Below are 23,438 nucleotides of genomic sequence, written 5' to 3'. Positions count from 1 at the left end.
CTGATTTGCTCATTCCTGACAGGTCATTTCCTCAGTCATGGCAAGTGGTCTGAGGCAGCTCATTGGTCAGAATGTGCCACCGCTCCACCCTTTGACCCTTGTTCCTCAGGCAGTCCATCCAGTGGCGAAGAGCGTCTCCTTGAACCTGACAGTTCAAGCACACACCACCTGCATCAGAAAGATACATCTTAGCTTATATGTGTGTGTGTGTGTGTGTGTGTGTGTGTCAATGTGTTGTTTTCAGAGTAAAAACATTTAAAATACCATTCATTAAGTTAAGATTTGTAATAAATAAATATGACACATTCCATGAAGAGGGTACAGATATGTTAGTGGCACGGTTCCTTTTTTATTACTGTATCTGTTATCTAACATTAAACACTGAAGTGCCATGAAATCTACAGCTTTGTTCGATTGCATTGGCAGTTTCCTCTGAAAAAGAAAATTAGGGCAGGACGTATTGAGTTATTCCTGCACCTTCAATATAGCTATTAGTAGGGGTGGACACTTGATTCTGTAGATTCCGGAGAGCATTTGATTGCTCAGAAAAATTGAAGTACAAATCTCTGCAGAACACGGAAGAGGCATTTCTAATGGCCATTTCTGGGACAGGCATTTTGAAATCTACAGCCACCCAATGGGAGAAAGGAAATGGGAATTGCACAATTGATTTTTGCAATTGAGGAAATCAATTGAAAATCGCCTTCCTTGAAATTGTTTGAAAATGCCAAATAATTGAGAAACAATTTTGTTCCACAGAGACGCTAGTTTCTAAAAATCTGATGCAGGATGATGTCGTCTGATATCAGATATATCAAAACGCTGAACCTTATTAGTTAAAGTGAGAGACTGTAAGTTTTGAATCTTCTAAATGAGAATTTTGTCAATGTTTTACATCACACTAGTTAATAGAAATGCATACAATTTAAGTTAGTTTAATCCATAACTCCGGTTTGTCTATATTCAACCTTATCATGGGTTAAAACAAACAGCATATTTTTCAGAATGAACCTAATGGCCTGGGGCATAATCTATGGAATTTGGAGGTAGAGAAATACAAATATATATGTTTTTTTAATAAATAAAAAAAATTTAAAAGACAAATTGTTAAAAACAAGAAACACATTTTTTTCTAGGTTGTATCTTGTCCCCTTCTCATGGAAATAACCAAAGTCAAAATGAGAGTGCAGTGTTCTTTGCTCTCACCTATGAAATCATTTGATCTTCCCAGATCATAATCCCATACTGTAACCTCCAGTGTTTTATGAACCAGTTCAGCTAGAGAGATCTCATAGAAGAACTCCTGTGCGTGGTAAGATATGACATGATGGTTATCTCTGCCCTGCAGTTAATGCCACAATCAATAGTTTCATTACAATCAGTAGTGTGAAATAGGATTGTATCAGCTCTGTCCTCCATCTGAATTAATGCTATTTATTCAGTCATTTCCTCTCATTTACAGAAACAGAAGATATTTTGTTACAAATGAATGTATCGCCCCTTCAGCTCAGACGACACCTGAATAATGATCGAAATAGTTAAACCACATAGAATTGCTTCAAACAACGGCTTGTGAGAAACAGGTGGCATTTGGCTGTTCGGTCAAACAGATGTTCTATTCTGGTGGTATCGCACCCACTGATTGTAGCAAAGCATGTGCTTGAATAACTTACAGTGCAGAAAAAAAACATATCAAATAGACAAGAATACATTTTAAATGGAGGCTGCTCACCGAGCTAAATCAAGCTGGGATCACAGGGATCAACTCCTCACCCCCCATCATCCATCCTCTGCTGGACTTTCCTGTCACTCTCACTCCACCCTTTTATTTCTAGTTATGATAAATTGAATTCTTATAAATTGAATGCTTAAAAACGTAGTGTTATTCCTGCCAGCTATTTCTCCCTGGAATTCTGCCTCGTGAGCTGTTTGGAGGTGATGCGATATCATCGTTTTGCCAAGCGTGGCTCCCTTAGAGCCAAGGACAGAGCTGCTCTTTAGCAGATATTGGAGTGTGAGATCGAGTGAGTGAGAAGGCTTCGGTCTGAGCCAAAGAGTAATTATATGACCAATCTGGGTGTGTATTACTTCTAAGTGAATAGAAGCAAAACACTCGCCTTACTGCCGATCGTCCGCCACCCACATGACAGAGACAGTGTAAGACAGCAGGGAAGTAGGAGAGAGAGAAAAATGGAGCGTCCAAGTGAAACAGGGACATGACGGAAATGAGGAATGTATGAAATGGTGATGCCCAGGCATTCGAGAGAATGTGTTATGGGAATCCGAAGTGATCAAAGAGGCAGAGGAAAGAAAATGGAAAGATTGGACCAGACATCTCATTAACACTCACAGTAGCGCTCGGTGGCCCTCAAAAGTCTTATGAGATGCGTGACACGCAAGTGAAATGAGCGTTTCGTAGTCCATGCCAGTTCATCAAACAAATCCATACCTCATTGAATTCCGGGTTAAGGGTCTTTTTAATCACTGCTGTTTTGTGTTTGGATTTCTTATTCACATCTGGCTTCAGATATCTGTCAGGAAAAGGTAAACAGAGGAACAAAGTGATGGGTATCCGAAACCAGCAGTGGAAGAGAGCGACAGTAGGAGGGACAGAGATTAAAACAAGCCGAGACAAAAGAGGCATTACTGCCAGCACTGTCACAGATTTATTTGAAGACATTGGCACAAAGCTGTTTGCTTTTTAGCTTGGCGGGGCATCCCACAGACGTCCATAAAAATTTTATTCGCTTTGTGTACTGCTGTTAACCAAGAAACACAACCACACAAGCACAGTTATAATGCGCCTTTGATCCTGGGAGAAAGTGAGAATGTGCATGTGTGTGCGTATATCTGTGAAGGCAATGAAGAGATAGTAACTGGAGGGGACGTGACATTGGTGGGGGTCCTGTCTGTTCTTATGCCATTTTGCCCGGGGAGGAGGAAGAGTTTGAGAGCATTTATTTTAATACATGATGTGAGAAAATAATGAGGGATTAGAGGGGGCCATAAATGAGAGAGTGAGAAGACACAACGGAAGAGCGGGGTGATTCTTTTAAGCCAAATTATTTCATCTATCTTCTCTCTCTCTCTCTCTCTCTCTCTCTCTCTCTCACGTCTACCATATTCTCTATTTTTGATCCATGAAGAGAACTGTCATTATGGTTCCTGCTTCTGTTAACCTGCCTGCATTCTTATTCTTGTGCCCTTTTGCTTTTCCTTTTTTATAGTTTCTCATCAGGCTTCAGGATCCAAAGAAAGTATCTTTTTTCTGTGTGTCTCTTCAGCTTCGTGCTTGAAAGAGTTTTTCAGGTTGAATGCGATTTAATGGTTTTGAGTTCACTCAAAATAATGAAATTTGTGACATTATTTTCATCTCCCTTAGGTTATTGTAAAACGTTTGAATGATAAATGCTGAAATTTTTTATTTCTTCTGTACAATAAAAGTCAGTTTTATGTACCGCTAAGAACAATGTGAGGATGAGTAAAAGGGTTACTTAAATTTATCCAAATCTAAAAAAAAAAATTTTTTTACTAAACGATTTGTGTCAATTAGATATTTTGGGGATTCAAACCAAAATATGTTTGCTGTCTGTACATTTTTAGATACAATAAAAATTGGCTTTAAAAGTCATTTTAAGTTAGAATTTGACTTGTGAGTTGTTGTAACTTATAAAGATGGAATTGCTTCACTTTTGAAGAGTTGAAAAAATTTACAAACTTTCACGAATTTAAAATAGTGAAGATTTTTTTACTTTACTGAAATGCATTAAAATCTAGTACTTTCTAACTTTCATGCTCCAAAACTTTACTTGAGTAATAGTAAGTAAGTAGTACTGGATTTTTAATAGTTAAGGTGATAGTTCACCAAAAATGGAAAATTCTGTCATCATTTACCCTTTACTTTTGTGTTCTGCAGATGAAACAAAGTCATAATAGTTGGAATGACAAGAGGGTGAGAAAAGGATGATTGAATTTTAATTTGTGGATGAACTATGCCTTAAAAAAAACACACATACTTAAAAATGTACTTGAGTAGAGTAAAACTGCTTAAGCACTGTCCACCTCTGCCAATAATTTTTATATTTCTGAAGTTATTGGAGAAATCTCACATTTTTACATAGGGATCCGAGAAACCATTCACATCCATGGCGGCCAGGTGAGCACATCGGAGCACTCCCACACACAAGCCCCCTCGCCGACCCTCTCCTTCTCCCTCTTCAGGTGGGGTTAGAAACTGCAGGGAGAGCAACATACGGCCTCTCTCTTCCAAACTGGTCAACTGTTCGTTCTCCCACTGCAGGAAGTCAGAAAGAAAGATAAAATCAGAGATTATAAATTGAGGATGTCCAAACAGAGAAGAGGTTGATTTTTTCTGACGTGAAAGAAGAATTGGTCAGAGGGTGGAGAGCAAGATATTTAAGATGGCATGAGAGAGCGAGGACAAGCTAATAAACTTAATTAATCAACTATATTAAAAGTGACAGACCAGGAGGCTCGGCGCACTGTTTACAACCAGACCAATGACAAAGAATTCCCTTTGGGTAAAATCTGAGAATGTTCAACATGTTGGATAATTATAAACAGCTGGTCATGATGCTGCTGTGGTTTGACACTATGCACTTGATTGTGTAGTTGGACAATTGGACGACAGCTTGTTTTTGTTAACATTCTAGTACAAGACAAGTCTCAAATTGTATCTAAAAAATCCTTTCCCTAGTTAAATGACAATATGTGCATTTATGTGAAACCTAAGCTGCAATCTTCCACACAGACAAGCAGCTCTCTCTCTCATACACACACACACACACACACACACACACACACACAAACACACACAAACACACACACACACACAGCTTGCAATTTATCGAAGCTTATTTGGATTCACATTAATAATACATGCAAATAATGCTGAACTCTGAATATGTAACTTGTACCAAGAAAGCAACAATATTTACATGCAATATGCAACACTGCAACCCATCTTCACTAAAAAATACTTTATTCTACAGTTCACAAGCTTGACATGGAGAAATTCAAGTGGTCGATTGATGCAGAGAAGTACATGACTGTTTCTGTTTATCACTGTGTAGTACATTTTTCATTTCCCTATAATTTACAGTGGGGGAAATAATTATTTGATCCCCTGCTGATTTTGTAAGTTTGCCTGCTTACAAAGAAGTGACGCGTCTTAAACGTTTATGGTGGGTGTATTTTCACTGATAGAAACCAAATATCAACCAAACAATCTGGAAAAAATTGATATATAGAGGTTATAAGTTGATTTGCATTTCAGTCTGTGAAATGAGTATTTGATCCCCTACCAACCAGCAGGAATTGTGGCTCCACAGATTGGTTATGTGGCTATATGGACCACAGATTAGTCCTGTCACTTTAAGAAAGTACTCCTAAATAAGGTTGCTATGTATATAAAAGATGCCTGCCAACAAAATCAGTATCTTCCATTTTAACCTGTCCTCCTTGGTCCAAGACCAAATAGGTTTCAAAGGATGTCAGGGACAAGATTGTAGATCTGCACAAACCTTGAATAGGCTACAGATAGAAGCTTGGTGAGTAGGAGACAACTGTTGGTGTGATTATTTATTATTATTTGGAAATAGAAGAAATACAAAGTAACTATCAATTGTCCTTAGTCTGGAGCTCCTTGCAAGATTGCCCCAATGGGGTAAATATGATAATGAGAAAGGTTAAAGATCAGCCCAGAACTACACGGAAAATGCTTGTTAATGAGTTTAAGACAGTTGGGACCACAGTCAAATTTCTACAATGTAATGTTTATTTAAAATTATGTTTCGCTTTTCAAATTTTCACTGTTTTTCTAAATAAAGTTACACAGGCTGTATACGAAAATCACATATTTTTTTAACATCGACGGTACTCACATATTTATACATATTGGTATTATTTATCGTGCGCAGAAATGACAAGGTACTAGCATAACACTGAGCTCAAAACAATAGTTTAACATAACAGTTACTAAAGATGAGTCGTCCAAAACTTCAGAAGTGCATATTTGATCGTTTTTGTTTTTATGACTAATACTGGCCTCACAAACCAAGTTCCCGACCCATCAAAGCTTCATTCCACCTTCCCGTTTCTACAGAAATTGACAATTGACAATTGGAAAATAATTTTTAAAATACCAGATTTTTTTAAGTATTTTGATGTATTTGCAATATACCTTACCGATACATCGTAATTAATAATATAAGCTCAAAGTTTACTTGAGGTAAATATACACGGAAACATTGATGCTATATGAAAATAAAAATTAACAAAATAATTAGCACATCAGAATTGTACAAGAACTATTAAAAGCTGTTATTATGTTTGGTACTTAGTGTATATAAGGTCATAATTTTTTACAGTTTAAAAAGTACTGCACATCAGAATTGCCTTTACATATATTACTAATCAACTTTAAATGGATGTGATATAACAACGTTATAATATATAAAGTGACGCATGCAATAGCTTTCCACATTCTAATCTTAATAGAAGAAGCAGTAAGGTTTAGACCTGTAATTTATGTTTTATATTACTTTCTGTCTCACCCATCACAGCCTGCCTTTGTTTTCAGCTGTCTCTCTCTCTCTCTCTCTCTCTCTCTCTCTCTCTGTCTCTCTCCTTGCTGCACCCACACTGACAAGCCAAAGGACACGATCAATAGAATAATCATCACAGTGTTTCTCTCTATCCCTATGTTTGTTTTTCTAAAAAGCTCCTTGTTATTTCTAGTTCTATACCTTGCACTCTGAAAAAAAATCCTCTTTTATAACCCGGTCTGCTACAATAACTGGGTGTTGTGTGTGTACACCCATTAGTGTGAAGCATGCCAAGCCAATCTTGTTTTTTTTGGCAAGTGTGATGTTTCGTTAATTTAATTTTATGGGGATAGACACAGATAGTGTGTGTGTTTGTGTGTGTGAGAGAGAGAGAGAGAGAGAGAGCTGGATTGAGTGAAAGTTAGTTTGCCAGACTTTCATTAATTTAACAGTGAGGAGACACATCCAGATCGTGAGTAGACAGTGGGTCGACCTCTGTGTTATAAACAAATAACTCATAAAGCCAACAGCGAGACGAGCTGTCCAGCGGATGTCTAATGCTCAAGAGATGGACAAAATAAGTGCTCGTGCAATTTCAATGCCACGTGAGGTCAATTATTCTAAAAAATCATCACTTTGACATTACAGTCAGTTGCAATTGTTGCAGCATTGTTGTGGCAATTGTCAAAACTGGGTTTATATGGGGCCAGATAGACAAATGTGAGTGGTTATGGTTAAGATGCATAAGAGTGACTCATAAATGTGAAATAATGGATTTTGCAAAGAAGCAGTCCACACATTACATAGAAAACTGCTGACATATAAAAGATTGAACATTTCTTTGCAAGAAAGATTTTTTTCGTCTTACAAATTAGCCTCGGAGTATAGCAGATGGTAGGGTATCTGTGTCTCTCCTCTGACAGCAGGACTTTTTCCCACTAATTAAAATAGCAATAGTATTTCCGATTGGGATAAATCAATTTAGCGCTGGTTTAGCCTGAATTGCTTTGGTTTTGGCTGCTCTGTTGAGGTTTCAAACTAATGACCCCTATCATACAGACGGACTGAGGAATGATAATGAGGGGGAGTAACCAGCGGGTAAACAGGTGTGCAATGAGGCCAGCAACACATACACACACACGCAGGGCTTTCATATTCAGATTTTTATGATTAGCAGGCAGATGGTGTGTTGTGTCATCAGCCTTGAACAGAATCTGTACTTTTGCCAGTCATGACACCAAATCAAAGGCTTTAAATACACATGTGTGAATGTTTTGCCATAAATTCTATCTGGGGCAGTGCAGGGTAAGATGTGTCAACGGCTTAATCTATAAATCTGCACACAACCGTATAGCACTGAATATATTTGTATTACTAAGGGTTTGAACTGGGCTGGTATCAATCTTTGGTTTTTTACTTGTTTTAAAGGTACTGTGTGTATTATATTGACAGAAATGCAATATGACTGTCATGAATTGCAAGGACAGAACCCAAGTGCAGACAGCTCTTAAAACATTTGGTAACAAAACTTAACTCGAAAAATCCATTGTGGGGGAAAACAGAACCAAAACTTAACAGGATAAAATACAAAACTAAATTTTTAACTAAAGACTTACAGGGCAGACGTGGCGGGGGAATAACAAGACACAGAAAACACACAGGCTTCAAATAGGGAAGAAACTAAGGGGAGGTTACGAGGGCAAAAGGTGAAGGCCGTAAACTAATGATGTTATAATTACTAAGAAAACGAGGGGGCGGGGCTAAGGAGGAGGACGGGAGAGCACATGGCATGATCAAAGACCATGTGCTTCCAAAACAAACATAAGAAATGGGGCTTTCATGATCCCGTTGGCCGGAACAAGAGAAACAGCTGCTAGGTCGGGGGATCATGACACATAACTATGTTTTCAGATGTGTACAATGACCTTACACAATAAAGGGTCATATTTTTGTAGGTGTTTCTATTTACGTACACCGCAGGTTACATGGGGTTCGCCATGCTGATTCTACAGTAGCCCTAAACAGACAAACTGCTCTACAGCATAAATATGTTATGTCCTTTGGCAAAAAACTACCGTCACCGTAGTGATGGTATATCACTACCGTCACCGTAGTGATTTGAAAAAGAAGGGGCAAGGGGTGGTGTGAGCCGTTGGTTGAAATTCATAACCTCACCACTAGATGCCACTTAAATCTCCAGTGAGTTCTCAAGAATCATTGGACATTTTTTGTGAACCGAACCAGCTGATTCATGAAACAAATTGTTCACCTCTCTCATGAGTAACAGGGCAGATATCCAAATTTCAAGTGAAAACAAATGATCTGTTCCAACGCAAAACTGTCCTGCAATTTCATAACTCACAAATAATTCTTTATGGACGACCAAAGTCATCCTCTTTGAAGCTTGAAAGCTCCAGTTGCCATTAATTGTAATTGCATCAGGCAACCTCGAAGATGTCTCATATTGTAAGTAGAAAGTCTTGGGTGCTTGAAATGTCATGAGAATTAATTAATAAATAATTAATGAATACATTTTGGGGTAAGTAAAAATGTCTGTTTCTTTCCTTCTCTTGTATCCATATCGTCTTTCCCTTTCACATGCTGTCTTTTTCCAGCCCAAACCTTCATCTCTGCCTCTGTGATCTGCAATTCAACAGTTTCCCCCTGTCAGTTCTGCTTGTACTTCTCTTTCTCCAGAGGTCTGTGAGTATGTCATCTGTCACTCATCCGGCACCTCCTGTCCATTCATAACCCTGTAACCTCTTCATTCTCCTCTCTTCATCTTCTGCTTTTTGTGTCTTTTTTCAAAATAATCCTCCCTCATTTCTCCACTTCCTCTGAAAGTATTATTATTTGGTCCCCAGAAATCTCTGGTGCTTTCAGGTGGGTGGCAAAGTGTTCTGCCTTCCATCCTTTCAAATTGATCTTTTGTCAATTTATTGATGAAATGAGAAACATAGGCACAGTGGAGAGGAAAATGAAATAAAAAATGTGTTGGATGCATGAGAAAATTCTCTCCTTTTGTCTAGAACAGACATGTTTCAGGTGTGTGAAATTGTCAGCACTGGGCATTAGAAAATGTGTAGGGCAAGTTAAATGGAACAAATTGTATCTCATATCTCTGGGGCCCGTAATGTAGTTTGGTTAGCCCTGATTTATGCATTCCACATTCGTTCCCATTGACAGACACAGCGTGGATTTGTTAAAATTGAAATGCACAGGTTGTAAATCCATACGTCTGCCCTTTTCTATACATACATGTTTCTTGCGTCGTATTCACGTCTCACCATGGCCCGTTTAACACGTTGAGAATGGTTAAGGGTGGTAATGAAAATGCTAATCGATTTCTTTCAACCCACTTATCATAACGTGTTCAATGTTCTTCTTGAAATGCAAATGAGCCGAGATCCTCAAGTGAAAACATTTGACTGCATTAATCAGCAGCCAATTATCAGTCAGAAATATTTAAAACCCCATCGCAAACTCACATGCGTAAATGTCAGGGCTTTATAAATGGTCTTTCATTGGGAGAGAGGGAGAAATATATTGTTTTGGGGTCGAGTACCTCTCTTAGGTAACAGGAAATCCCTCGCAGGGCTGCTCCCATTGCAGTAGGTGAGGGAAGCTTGCAGATAGACAGAGAGAAAGAATACACAGATTAATAAAGCAGAGTGCCCGTAAGTATTTGTCATAGGCAACATCCACATAGTGCAAATGAGCAAAATGAGCAATGAACCAAAAAATGTGTGAATATGTATGTAAATTATTAGGTGTTTGATATCATTCACATTGCAGCACGTACTGGTTTTGATCTGCCTACTTAAAGGGACAGTTCACCCAAAAATGAAATGAAATCTGTCTTTATTTACTCACCCAGAAATGGTTTCACATCTGTTTAAATGTCTTTGTTCTGATGAACACAAACAAAGATATTTTGATTTCTTAACAGTTCTTGTCCACCATTAACTACCATAGTAGGATTTTTTTGTATCCATTTCTTTGTTCTGTTAAACACACAATAAAAACATATTTTGAAGAATGTAGGAAAGCAAACAATTCTGGGGCACTTTTGACTATACCATTGTAATTTTTCCTACTATGGAAGTCAATTGTGACCAAAAACTTTCATTTGGATTTTGGAACAACTCTAGGGTGAGTTATTGATGAAAAACTGTCCCTTTAAAAAGTTAGTTTGTTTGACGGAAAACTGCATTTCACAGTTATGTGCCCTCACTGGACTATAGTCTTTGACCATGCATTTGTCTTACAGGTGGTGGATGCTCTAAACAGGTGTAGAAACGTTTCGTCTGGTCTGGTTTCACCCGTCTCAGGGCCACGCGAGACTCTCCGATGAACTCATTATGAGTCAGTTTATCTTCATCGCACACTGATAACCTGAGAAAAACAACAACATTCAGGAAAAGGCAAGTTATTTCAAATATTTTTGAGGAAAATCTAGAAATAACTATAAAGGTTGTATGTTGCAGAAGTGATAATGCTAATAAAAAATACCATCCCCTGTACAACATGAGGCGGAATTGGTGCAGACAGATATGCATATTTATGAATGGGATTAGGGTGATATTTCTGGCTCTGACTGCCTGGTGTGTAGTAAGCATCAACTCTCTTTTCTTCAAAGGTCTGCTTGCGTGTTTGTGAAACCGACACAGTCCTCTGCTTCTGGACTCCCTCTTGAAGATAAACGACTAAATAATTTTCTCTGACTTCTGTCCCTCTGGCAATGAAAAATGGGCAAGTCTGAAAACAGGAGCAGGTTGCCAGGGGATACTGTTCATTTATAATGTGACACACAGGTAATATTCTCTTAATAAACCTGAGTGTTAGAGCAGTTACTGCACTTCTTTGGAGGAGTCTTGGAGATGATGGAACTCTATTTTCTGGCAAAATATGAGGAGATTCTGACAAAATCGAATCATTCCTTAAGGTCTATAGGTGGAAGGATGGGTTACTAGGCTGGCACACTTTCTGTCAAACATAAGCCGGAGAAACGCATGCAAGCTACTGTCACCAGACGCATGCAGAATCAATTTACAGCCCAAGCAAGATACACTCGTGAGGGCATTTGTTTGTTGACTAACCTCAGGGTCTTCCTGTGCATATCCTCTTCTGTGATGCCAATGTAAGTGAGGATCTCATTCCAAACAGGGTTTAGAGAATTACGCACCGTTTTGGTTTTCAGTTTATTAGCCTGGAGGAAAAGAGAAGAGGAGTTGCAAAGCCAGGTGGGTATAGACAGATTTGAATGTGAATGCGAGACAAAAATGCTTTGAACCTTTTTATATGTAGAGTTTTGAGTATGCATGCGCTCTAAAAAGTGCTGGGTTGTTTTTGAGCTATGCTGGGTAAATATTGGACAGAACACACTGCTTAGTTAAAAAAATACTGTTCAATATTAACCAAGCATGGGTCAAAAACAACCCAGCACTTTTAAGAGTGTGGGTTTTGATGGCATAGTTGCACGTGAATCACTACCCTAGTGCATCACCTTAACTAGTGACAGTATGTAACAGCTAAATGTATAAAATAACAAATAAGTGTATAAGTTACATCATTTGAGCAATAAACCACATCCTGGCTAAAGTCTTAATTCATGCATAAAAGGGTTAAAGCACGCAGAGTGTTAAACAGCTTATCAATTGATGCATGAATTAAGAATCTTTAATAATCCGATTTATTTTATAACAAAAGTACAGCAAAATATTTATTCCACAATGTAAGTTGAAATAATTCAAATGGAAATCAAGGACAATAGATATTTCAGATGAACTTTATCATTAAAAATAAAAATCACGAAAGGGCTTTTAAATATCTGTCCACTGTAGCAAATTTCATGCATCAAAGAGTTTATTGTTGCACATAGACAAGAACTTTAATGTGCCCACCTTGCATGCTCCTGGGAGAAGGTGAAGTTTAACATAAGGATCTGCCAGGCCATTGAAATCCATAGGTTTCAGACCCTATACCGAAATTGAAATATTTTACAGACAGGACTTTCTAAATGAAGTACAGCCACGGGAAAAAATAACCACTCCAAATATGTTTTAAAAAGGTTTTCTGAATTGACCTTTATATGTGTTTAAGAAAAAAAAAATTTGTTTATTCTATTTATTCTAACTGACAATATTTCTCCCAATTTCCAAATGAAAATATAGTTTTTCTTTACATGTATTTAAAAAAACTGAAACGGGACAATCTGGTCAATAACAAAAAAGATGCAATGTTTGCACATATTGAATACTGCAAAGATATCAAGTTCATATTAATGTTTAAACACACTGCTAATGTTCATGTATTTTAAGATCAGTTCAAAATGAAAATGTATGTAATAACCATGATTATTATCAGAGTATTCATTTGTCTTGTCATGCTGTCAGTCTTTCATAATATTGTTGGATGACGTGGTCATTCCTAAGTTTCCCAACACTGGACTGGAATTGACACAATACATGCACAAAAGCTGATTAAAGGCAAAACTGGAATGGTCTCTTCTTTTTCGGTGGATGTATATGAAGACGAATTGTGATGAAGTGCTGCTAAAGTAAAACAAACTGCTAAAGCACAAATGATTTTGCAGTTTAGTGTGGGTGTGAACTGCTGAGGTGTGACATGAATGTTACCTTGGCTCTGATGATGTTACAGTGAAGTGAACTGGTTGCCCTCTCATACCTCAGTTCAAACTCTAATGTACCCAGTGCAGCTACACAATAAGAAGAATGATATTAACAACACCAGAAAGCTTCACATACAGGAGATAAAATGATCCATTATGGAATACAGTTAAGAATCATGAACATTTGACAGATGTGTTGCAAAGAATGGAGCTGATGTGGATGTTATTGCATATTGATGTGTGTACAAGGTCACACTTGTCAAAACTTACTACAGTCATCACTGTCTGAACTGCAGATGTCAACTGAGGTCTCAATGCTGCTCGTTGCTGACAGAGTCCCGCCCCCTCCCCTTGCCCCGGCTGACAGAGGGGACAAGAGACCTCCACTTGTTCCTCCAGAGGCCCCACCTCCCGGGCTGAGAGCCAATGGAGAAGCAGACGGGTTTGGTGAGACAGGCTCAGCGGTCGGCGAGAGTCGAGGGAAATAGGCAGATATCTGTCTAATTGGTCGAATGGGTCCTGGACAGACGTCTATGGCCATGTGTTCCTGGATGGAGATGGTGAGCTTTTTTCCTTTACGCACCGTCATAGAGCTAAAGCAGAAAGAGAAGGTTATTTTGACACTTATTATCAAGCCTTTAACTACAATTCACATGAACAGTCGCCCCAGAGACACCTGTTACTGGGTGCCATGCCCAAAGCCCCCATCCTGATATTTATGAATGAACCTACAAACCTTATGTTAACAGCCTTAAAACTTCCAATGCTTCCCTTACAATGCTTCCCTGAAAGGGACTAAAATGGCCCACTTCCAAGAAAAGCCTACTTTAAATGTAACAGTTTTGAACTATTTTTTGTCTGTCGAATTTCATCAAACTCAACCCTTAGGAGTTACATAAAGTCATCCAACAGCAATTTTAAAGACTGACACCATGACAAGAGGTGATACAAATCGATGTTATCACATTCAATTTTCTTTACTTTTCCTAAATACATGTACAAATATGACAGCTCTATTGCTTAAAAGTGATTATGAAATTGTTTTCTTTGCCGTATTTGAGGCCTGAAAAAGTACAGAGGATCTTTTCTGTTATTTTGACCCCTTTCTCCAGTTTTCATTTTCTACAAATAAGTGCAAATAGGAACAATAATGGGAAATTTGAGAGAAATATTGTTAGTGGTTCACAGAATAAAACAAAAATTATTATTTTACCTAAACAAATACCAATACATAGTAAATTCTGTCATGATCATGTCAGTCCCATGTGTTTTGTTTGGAGAAAGAGCATTGTTTTGGTTTGTCATGCTATGCTCTCTCTCCGGTGTCGCGTCATTTAGCCCTGAAAAAAACTTATAAATAGTGTACATTTTTTCGGAATTTTTTTATATATCTATATAAAATACACAAATATTTATCATATAGAAACTAGCATAAACAGTGTTGGGTTATAAATTAACCAATCTTGGGTTGTTTTAAACCAAATGCTGGGTTGTATTAACCATTTGTTTGGTCAAATGTAAACATTCTCTTAATTAATTTAAACCAACAGTTGGGTTTGTCCATCTTTGACCCAATGATGGGTTGAAATAACTTTTCTGTCAGTATAAGAAATACGCATATTTCTCAGAAGCAAAGTATATTTTTGAGAAGTACACAAAAAGCAGACTGAAAGCATACAAAGAGGTGTACTAGCACACTTAAACAAACTTATTTTTTGTAAGGGGTTTCAATCAAGTAAAAAGCAGAGATATTATGTTAGATTCTGTTTCATTAAAACACATTTCACAAATACAGCTAAAGTTTGCAGCAGAAATTCACCACCAATAGCTTGAGGGCGCCTGCTTTGCGTGAAATGCTTTTAACCTCAAATTCACGATTCTTGGAGCATTGGAACAAATCACCTCTTGATCTGCAGTCAGCCCCAGCTGAGAGATCAAGCATACTGCATATCAAATAAATTGTACCATATTTTTGCAATTTATTATTATTATCAAAGGTCTCTTTGGTGTCTTCTGCACAAATTTAGTTTCATGTTAGACCACTTTATTGTTGACTGTTTTGGTCCTCTGCCATGGTCTAGGGTTGGTCATCTGTATCTTCTTACTATTATGTGCCAAACTACTCGTTATCCAACAGCTTACCCTTAGAGATCTATCAACACTAAATCTATTTTGAAAGCCCTCACTAACTTTATGTCTACATTTGGCATCCCTAAGGTAATACAGACCAATCAGGGGTCCAGCTTTATGTCGAGACATTTTTCCAAAGATCTGAATCAGCTTCGGAATTAACCATAATATTTCTAGTGCTTATCATCCCCAAAGTTGAGGGGTTCTTATAATGTTTCATCAAATTTCAAAATATCCTTTAAGATCATATTGTGTGGAACTCGGTTTGCCGTGGATGTTACTGGCCATATGTGAGGTTACCCAGGAAAGCCTGGGGTTTAGTCCAATTGAATTAGTGTGTGGTCATTCAGTACGGGACCTTCTACTGTTTTAGCTGTTGAATGGCGTACTTCTAAACCTCCTGGAAAAACACAGACTATTTGAGTGGGTTTCTCTGTAGACTTTTTGAGGCATGAGCAATTGCAAAAAAGAAGTTAAAGAAGTCTCAAACTAAAATGCAGAAGCTTTTGACAGGAAAGCTAAACTCCAGAATTTTTTAAATGGGGATCAAGTATCTTTATTACCTAATCTACAAGTCCATTCCAAGCAACGTTTATCAGACCTTATAGTATAGCTTATAGTGTCTGTCAGGTAACGGTTATCTGCTGAAGAAGAAAGTTCAGGTTTGTCATATTAATTTGTTCTGCTGCTGTTGGTGTTATGATGAAGTATGATTCTCCTAAATTTGAACAACGGCCTCTGGTTCCTCCTCTCTTATCTTGCAGTGCAGTTGGGAATTCCTTGGATAATTCTGTTGAGGATGAAAATCTTCTTTTACAGGAAAAATAACCCTGCTACTTTCCAGCATTTGGTGAATCTCAAATTGTATGGAATGTCTGGATGCGGGGCATATCTTGATGATGTTGTCTTGTATAATTCTTCCTGGTCTGTACATACCAGATAAAAGACTATTTTCACGTCTAGCTGAGGCTAATTTAACCTCGCAAAGTCTGAGTTTGGAAAAGCAACTTTCACATATTTGGGTAAAGTGGTTGGAAATGGCTGTGTTAAACCCATTGATGCTAAGGTTGATGTAATTTGGGGTCAATTGCTGCCCCATTGATCACAACCCTTTGGTTTTCTTAAATCACATGAAAAATCTAAACCAACGGATTATGAAATGTAGTCTTTCCATCTGGAGATCAAGCATGTGCGAGGGAAAGATAATGTGATCACAGATACACTTTCCAGAATGTAATATATCTTGTATGTTTTTCTCTTTTCCCTTCTTTATGCATTTATAGTATAAATATTAGGGTTCGTCCATTCATTAGTACTCCGCCTGCTGGAAGTTTTTGTTCGTTTTTGGCTGGAAGTTTTTGCTAATTTTGGTTTACCAACATTTCCCTATCCATTTGATACTTTTGTTTCTATTGTTGCTTAATTCATTCCCTAGATATTGTGTTATATTCTTAAGTTATTTGTCCTAAGTTATTTGTCCTAAATAAACAATCTTGTTTCTATCCATTCGTTTGTATGTGATCCTCTTTATGTAACTTCCAGAAATGAGTTGGTCGTAACAATGTGTTAAACAGACGCAAATAAACATAAGAGCCTTGCTGAGTGGAGCAGCCACATATATGAGAGCACAGGCTGCAGGCTATGAGCACGATAGGTACAAAGCAGCTAGGAAAGAGCGAATCTCTAAATTCAAAGTTGATAGAGAGTGGGCGTGTAGATTAAAGTTTGTGCTGAGCTCAAGCTGAACATGCCATCAAACTCTGAGTTGTTTAGAAGTCGTGAGCAGAAATCTGTGCTTGGAGCCAGAAGCAGTGCTTGGACTGTTGTGCTGACTTCCTCCTCCCCACAGAGCTTGTTTAAACCACCTCGAGGCTTTGAGATAGTCTCTCTTATTTGGTTTAAATTGAAACTGTTGTTAAAGTCTTGTCGCCTTTTTTAAATTAAAGACCTTGTTCGGCAGACCTGTCCTTCAAACAGAAGCCTTGTTTGTTGGTTTTTGTTTTGACACACTTGTCAGATATAGATGTCATCTCATCTCTAGAGACTTAAGAGATATAGTTTGATATGAATTGACCTGCGCTGTCAAAACTCTCTTAGACCAGATGCACTCACGGGCCACAATACATTTTTAATTCCGAAACCTTCAACCTGCTCTTCTGGCCCCCCATGTGAGTTAAAAGCTAAGATGGCGCAAAGCACTGAGGAAGGTTTGCCAACTTAGAGCTTTGCTTAGAGGACCATTGGGATTTGCAAATGGAGTGGATGACAAAATATTAGCTTTAAGAATTAGCGAGCCAGAACGAAGAGAGAATGGGAAACAGCTTAAAAGGCCATGAGAGAGAATGAATGTGTATTTTGATAAGAGACAAAGTAAACACAATTTTGACTATTTCCAGGCACACTTAAAATGCAAATAAAGGTTTGTAGGGATGTTGCAGGGTAGGCTTATCCCAAAAATAATGAAGAAAGAGTAAGCATAATTACAAAATCCACACGTGCGTCCAATGAAATCGTCTAGTACTGATTAATTTATTCCCATATCATGGTATTTACGTTGTACTTTAAAATGCCATACCGATTGTGTGTCTGTACCGGGTCAGTGAGGAAACCAGCAGCCAGTAGCCAGTATGTCAAAAAACGAATAGCAGAAACGACAGAGATTCATGCATTGTTGACCTTAAAGGTAATTTCGCCCCATTTGGCCACAGGCACATCATAACATGGCAATCATTTCTGCCTGCGCGTCTTCCCTTGTCAATCTATCAAACCGTCCACCGTTTGACAGTAGGGAGGAAGGCAGGTAAGTTGTCATAATGGCATTGGAGCAGCACGGCTAATGAGATCATGACACACGAACGCTAACAAGATTAGCGATTACCACGCTACCTCATGCAAAGCTGAAATCGTTTCTCAGCTTTCAAATCAAATATCCTCCAACCACCTGCTGTACATAATAATGACTGTCTATGATGGTTTGTGATACTGCTTGTTTTATTATTTATTTAAACATTTTCAAGCTATTCGGTGACATGGACTGAAATCGAGGTATTGTTTTCCTGTCCTCAGTCAAATTTCACAGCTAAAATTAATCATGCAGTAGATTCGGGAAAGAATTGATACTTGCACACTGGAATAAATCAGAATATCATTTTGTCAGCTAAATGTAATTGTATCTCACATATTGTTGCTGTATGTGATACACACAAAGTATGTATACAATTGTGTAAGGTTGTGCTTTATTTTAATATTTCTTATTTTGTATTGTTTTAAGTTTATTCACCATATAATTTATCTATGCAGCGTTTATGTTCAACAGCTATTGTTAATTGAGAGATATGGAAGGGGAAAAAAAGGGACTCTTATTTTGATAGTCTGATCGGAGAGTTGCGAGAAGAACAACAAACTGCGCATGCGTCCTCAGATCAACTGAGGAGCTGTGAAAGAGCAGATGCAACTCTCCTGTCTTCTTTTGACTTTATTCCTGTTTTACAGGTAAAAACTGCGATAACCAGCAAAACTTATGTCAAAGTACTGTGGCTGCAATATTACAGTGTTTGGTGAACGGAGATGTGTAAATAGTGATGCAATTTGTGAATGTGTGTCCGGGTAACATGTGATGTTCACACTAACGTGTATAACGTAATTTAAGTATGCTCTAGTGATCTTTATATACGAATGTTGTTTTGTATTACTTGTTTTAGGTCACAAAGTTGTTTGATTGTTCATGTTATTGGGTCAATTCATAGTGTTAATTGTCTTTAGTTAGTTCGCTCTGTGGTCGCATTTGGCGCGCTTTGTGGTCACGTGACCACGTGCTGAAGGAAGCATGTGATTAAAGCATGAAAATGGCTGGATTTGTGGTGATCCATTACAAAATTAGTATTCTTGGGAGAAGAGTGATTTGCATTTCAGTTAAAGAAGCAAGTATATGTTAAATGCTCATGTTAACCGTTGATCATATCTGATCACAGTATATATATTTATATAATCACTTTGTGTTTGAAATGACATGATGGCTGTTTATAAAATGTCTGTTCAGTATTAGGTCATTAGCTGAAAATGGTGAAGTGAAGAAAAGGAGACGAAGTGTCAGAAATGTGATGTTTATTTTGATGATTGGTGACATTTGAGTGATAGTGTTGGTTACACATGCAAAGATTGTCATTAATGCTTTTAAAGTAACTGTTTGTACTGATTGTGCATTGAATAAATAGATCAACTGAGGAGCTGTGAAAGAGCAGATGCAACTCTCCTGTCTTCTTTTGACTTTATTCCTGTTTTACAGGTTACAGTAATCTGGCTGCTGGGTCTCTGAAATCGGGACCTGCAACAGATTCTTGGGGGCTCGTCCGGGATCAGCTTCACGTGACAGAGGGAGCTGATCCAATCATCTCAGAACCGTCGGGACCAGGCGACATTGCGCTCGAGGGCGGCAGCTGCTACATCCACGGGCGACGAGACACGAGGCTTGTGCCAGGTGATCTGTAGACGGTTATCTCCATCCTGAGGTTGAGGCTGCAACGGAGGAGACAACGTAGAACGAGATCATGGTGGATCGTACGAGGAAATGCTTGGTGTGGGACATCCGGAAAGATCTGACCACACTAAAGGCTGACGATTTGTTTCACATTGCCAAGGCCATTGGGCCTGTACAAGGTCAAGAGTCATCTGAACTGGACCTGGAGGACTGTGACGGTTGTTTCAAGTACATCGATGCCTTCATGTCGAGTAAATCCTTGCTTGAGACTGAGGATCAAGGTATGAGTGGACTGTTGTCATTACAAGAGATTGTAAAATCAGCAAAACAGATTTGCACTGCCATATGTCCATCTGACATTAACACAAACACTCATAACACACATACTTCACGCACATCACCTACTGATGACACTTATCCACACCAGCATCTCACAAACTCAGGGGGTGATGGAGGGGTTGGTTCTGAAACTAATCTGGATATGCAAAAAATGCTTACAGAGTACGAAGAACTTGGCAAGAGGATCCGTTCACATATGTCACCTACCAGACACACCAACCTGACCCAAGGTGCAGAGCAGGGGAGCACTTTTCCACCACCGCCCCTGTATCAGACTGAACGACCTCAGCGGGTTACTCAGAGCAGTACATTCCCCACGCTGGGACTCCCATGTATCCAGCCCCGCGAGTTCAAGATACACGGAGGCCAGATTGGCGACCACTCGTCAGACATCACATATAACAATGTATGCAGACAGATGGACGCTGGCCTCAGAGAGAACTTCAGCGATACCGACATTGTCAGAGGTGTGTTAAGAATCATCAAACCCGGCATCTTCAAAGACATGCTGATCAATAAAGATGACATGACGGTAACCGAGTTAAAGGGGTTCCTCCAGTCACATCTGGGAGATCGGAGCAGCACAGAACTATTTCAAGAACTGATGTGCACCAAGCAAAGCGACCACGAGACCCCCCAGCAGTTTTTATATCGTGTAATGGGGTTGAAACAAAAGATACTTTTCGCAGCGAGGCAAACTGATTCAGACCGCAAGTATAGTGTAGCCACCGTGCAGGATGTGTTTTTACACACAGTCTACCAGGGCCTGAGTCATCGATGCAAGGATATTCGCAGCGAATTGAAGCCACTGCTTGCTGACAGTAGTGTGACCGATGATGCCATCCTCAGACACGTAATGAAAGTTACAAGCGACGAAAATGAGCGACTGCGACGGCTGGGCCCCCCGACCAGAACAAAGCAGTCCACAGCAAGTAGTGCCCAAGTCCACAGTGAACCTTGCAGTGAAGAGGGGGCGAAAATAGAGGCTACTGTGAAAAAGAACCAAAATGACCCGATCAAACAACTGACTTCAAGACTCGACGCTTTAACCAACATGGTGGATGCACTACAACGCTCCATGGCAGCACAGGTGGACAGAGGGTGCCAATGCTTAAGAGGTCAACCAGCTCCCCGCAAAGTGACACGCTCGCGGGGCTGTCCCAAGTGTACAGAAGAAGGGCGTCAGGACTGTCCACATTGCTTCATTTGCAGTGAGGAGGGGCACCGGGCAGCTGGATGCTTGAGACGACCTCAGTGGCAGGGAAACGGACATCGGCCACTGTAGAGGGACCACCAGTGACCGCAGAACAAAAGTCCCAAACTGTTTACACTAACTCAACACTGAACAAACCTGGAGGAAGAATAGCAACAGATCAAAGACATACCAACCAGAGACAAAATGATAAATCAACAGACCTGAATGGGGACCACAGGACGTGCCAGACCAAAACTGACACCATTATTAAGCTGATAGGAAGCAAAGCTTTAACCCAGTGCAACTTGAATGGACTCACCGTGAGGGCACTGCTTGACACCGGGGCACAGGTCAGCATGGTTGATCGTCAGTGGAAAGAGAAATACCTGCCTGATATTGATGTGAGACCACTGCAAGACCTCCTTGGATGTGGCAACGATCTGGAGGTATGTGCTGTTAATGGAGATCCTATTCCATTCGACGGATGGACAGTCATTACAGTTAACTTAATAGGAAACGAGGATCCCAGCCTTTCCATCAATGTACCGTTTCTAGTTAGCAAAATGCCGCTTGAGAGACCACTCCTGGGCTTCAATGTGATTGAGGAACTGATTAAGGGGCGACCCGAACAGCTCACGGAAACACTCACTGCTCTATTAGCTGGTGCCATTGATGTCCCAAACGAGAAAGCCCAAACCCTAATCAAAGTCATACTCACTACAGAAGAAGAGGAATGTGGTCGTCTAAAGGTTGGACAGAGAGGAGTCATCATCCCATCAGGGCAGATTGCCTGGGTGCAATGCCGGATCACGCCAAAGTTAACACAGTTGGGCTCTGTCGCTTTGTTTGAACCACAAGAGGAGAACACCCATCTAAGATGCCTGGATCTCGGAGGGGGACTTCTGGAGATACCCAAGAGAGGTGACCCATGTGTATCTGTACCCATAGGCAATTGTACCGGATGTGACGTAACACTACCGCAGGGCACGATTCTCGGGACTCTACAGCAGATAGAAAGAATCGTGGATCCGGGACAATTAAGCGAAGCAAGGCAAATGGTGAAGGTTCAGACTGCAGGGACACAAGTGGCAGATAGGAACACTGGCTTGTGGCATCCTCCTGTGGACTTGGGGCATCTAAGTGACAGTCAACGTGAACTTGTACAGAAGATGTTATACGAGGAGTCTAGCGTCTTCAGCAAAGGCGACGATGACATCGGATGTATCCCCAGTCTGCAGATGTCAATCACTCTTGAAGATGCTATTCCGGTTCAACGAGCATACTCCGCTGTACCGAAACCCCTGTTCAGTGAAGTCAAAGGCTACATACAAGAACTCCTGGCCAAAGGATGGATTGTCAAGTCCAAGTCGCCATACGCCGCTCCAGTTGTCTGCGTTAGAAAAAAAGATGGCAAACTACGGCTCTGCGTGGACTACCGGCTCTTAAACAAGAAGACCATCCCAGATCGTCATCCACTGCCTAGGATACAGGAGTTAATCGACACACTTGGGGGATATTCCTGGTTCAGCATTCTAGACCAGGGTAAGGCCTACCACCAGGGCTTCATAGACGAGGGTTCCAGACACATGACTGCATTCATTACACCTTGGGGGCTTTATGAGTGGGTTCGGATCCCTTTTGGCCTGTCAAACGCGCCGGCTGCTTTCCAACGCAGCATGGAAGAGATGCTCGACTCGCTAAGAGATGAGTGCTGCATACCCTACCTGGATGACGTCTTGTGTTACGCAAAGTCGTTTGAAGAGCATGTAGAAAGCCTTAGGAGAGTACTAAGGGCTCTCCGATGTCACGGTGTCAAACTAAAACCTGAAAAATGTGAAATGTTCCAGAAGGAAGTCAGGTATGTGGGGCGCCTTGTGTCAGCAGAAGGAGTGAGAGTAGACCCAAGAGACCAGGAAGCCGTTCGATCTCTCACACGCAAGACTCCACAGACAGTAGGGGATGTACGAAGGTTACTGGGTTTCCTCAGCTATTACCGGACATTTATCCAGGACTTCTCCAGGATTGCCAAACCCCTATACGAGTTGCTACAGGCAAAGACAGGGGCCGAGCAAGGTGGGTCCAACCGAAGGAAAGTTAAAG

The 23,438-nt window shown here is 39.8% G+C and overlaps 1 protein-coding gene across 1 annotated transcript; it reads right to left on the bottom strand.

Annotated features, from left to right (window-relative positions):
• Positions 1 to 31: 31 nt before the first annotated feature.
• Positions 32 to 13,786, bottom strand: doc2a (double C2-like domains, alpha; the record flags this gene model as incomplete). The annotated part of the gene is made up of 10 exons (XM_079457425.1): positions 32 to 168; positions 1,207 to 1,303; positions 2,450 to 2,531; positions 4,110 to 4,294; positions 10,132 to 10,191; positions 10,835 to 10,961; positions 11,666 to 11,775; positions 12,470 to 12,544; positions 13,205 to 13,284; positions 13,468 to 13,786. The coding sequence occupies 10 exons, from the start codon at positions 13,784 to 13,786 to the stop codon at positions 32 to 34; spliced, it is 1,272 nt and encodes a 423-aa protein (XP_079313551.1).
• Between the last annotated feature and the right edge of the window lie 9,652 nt (positions 13,787 to 23,438).

The sequence above is a fragment of the Barbatula barbatula genome (assembly GCF_947034865.1).
Source record: "Barbatula barbatula genome assembly, chromosome: 5".
NCBI lineage: Eukaryota > Metazoa > Chordata > Actinopteri > Cypriniformes > Nemacheilidae > Barbatula > Barbatula barbatula.
This window is presented reverse-complemented; position numbering and strand designations above follow the sequence as displayed.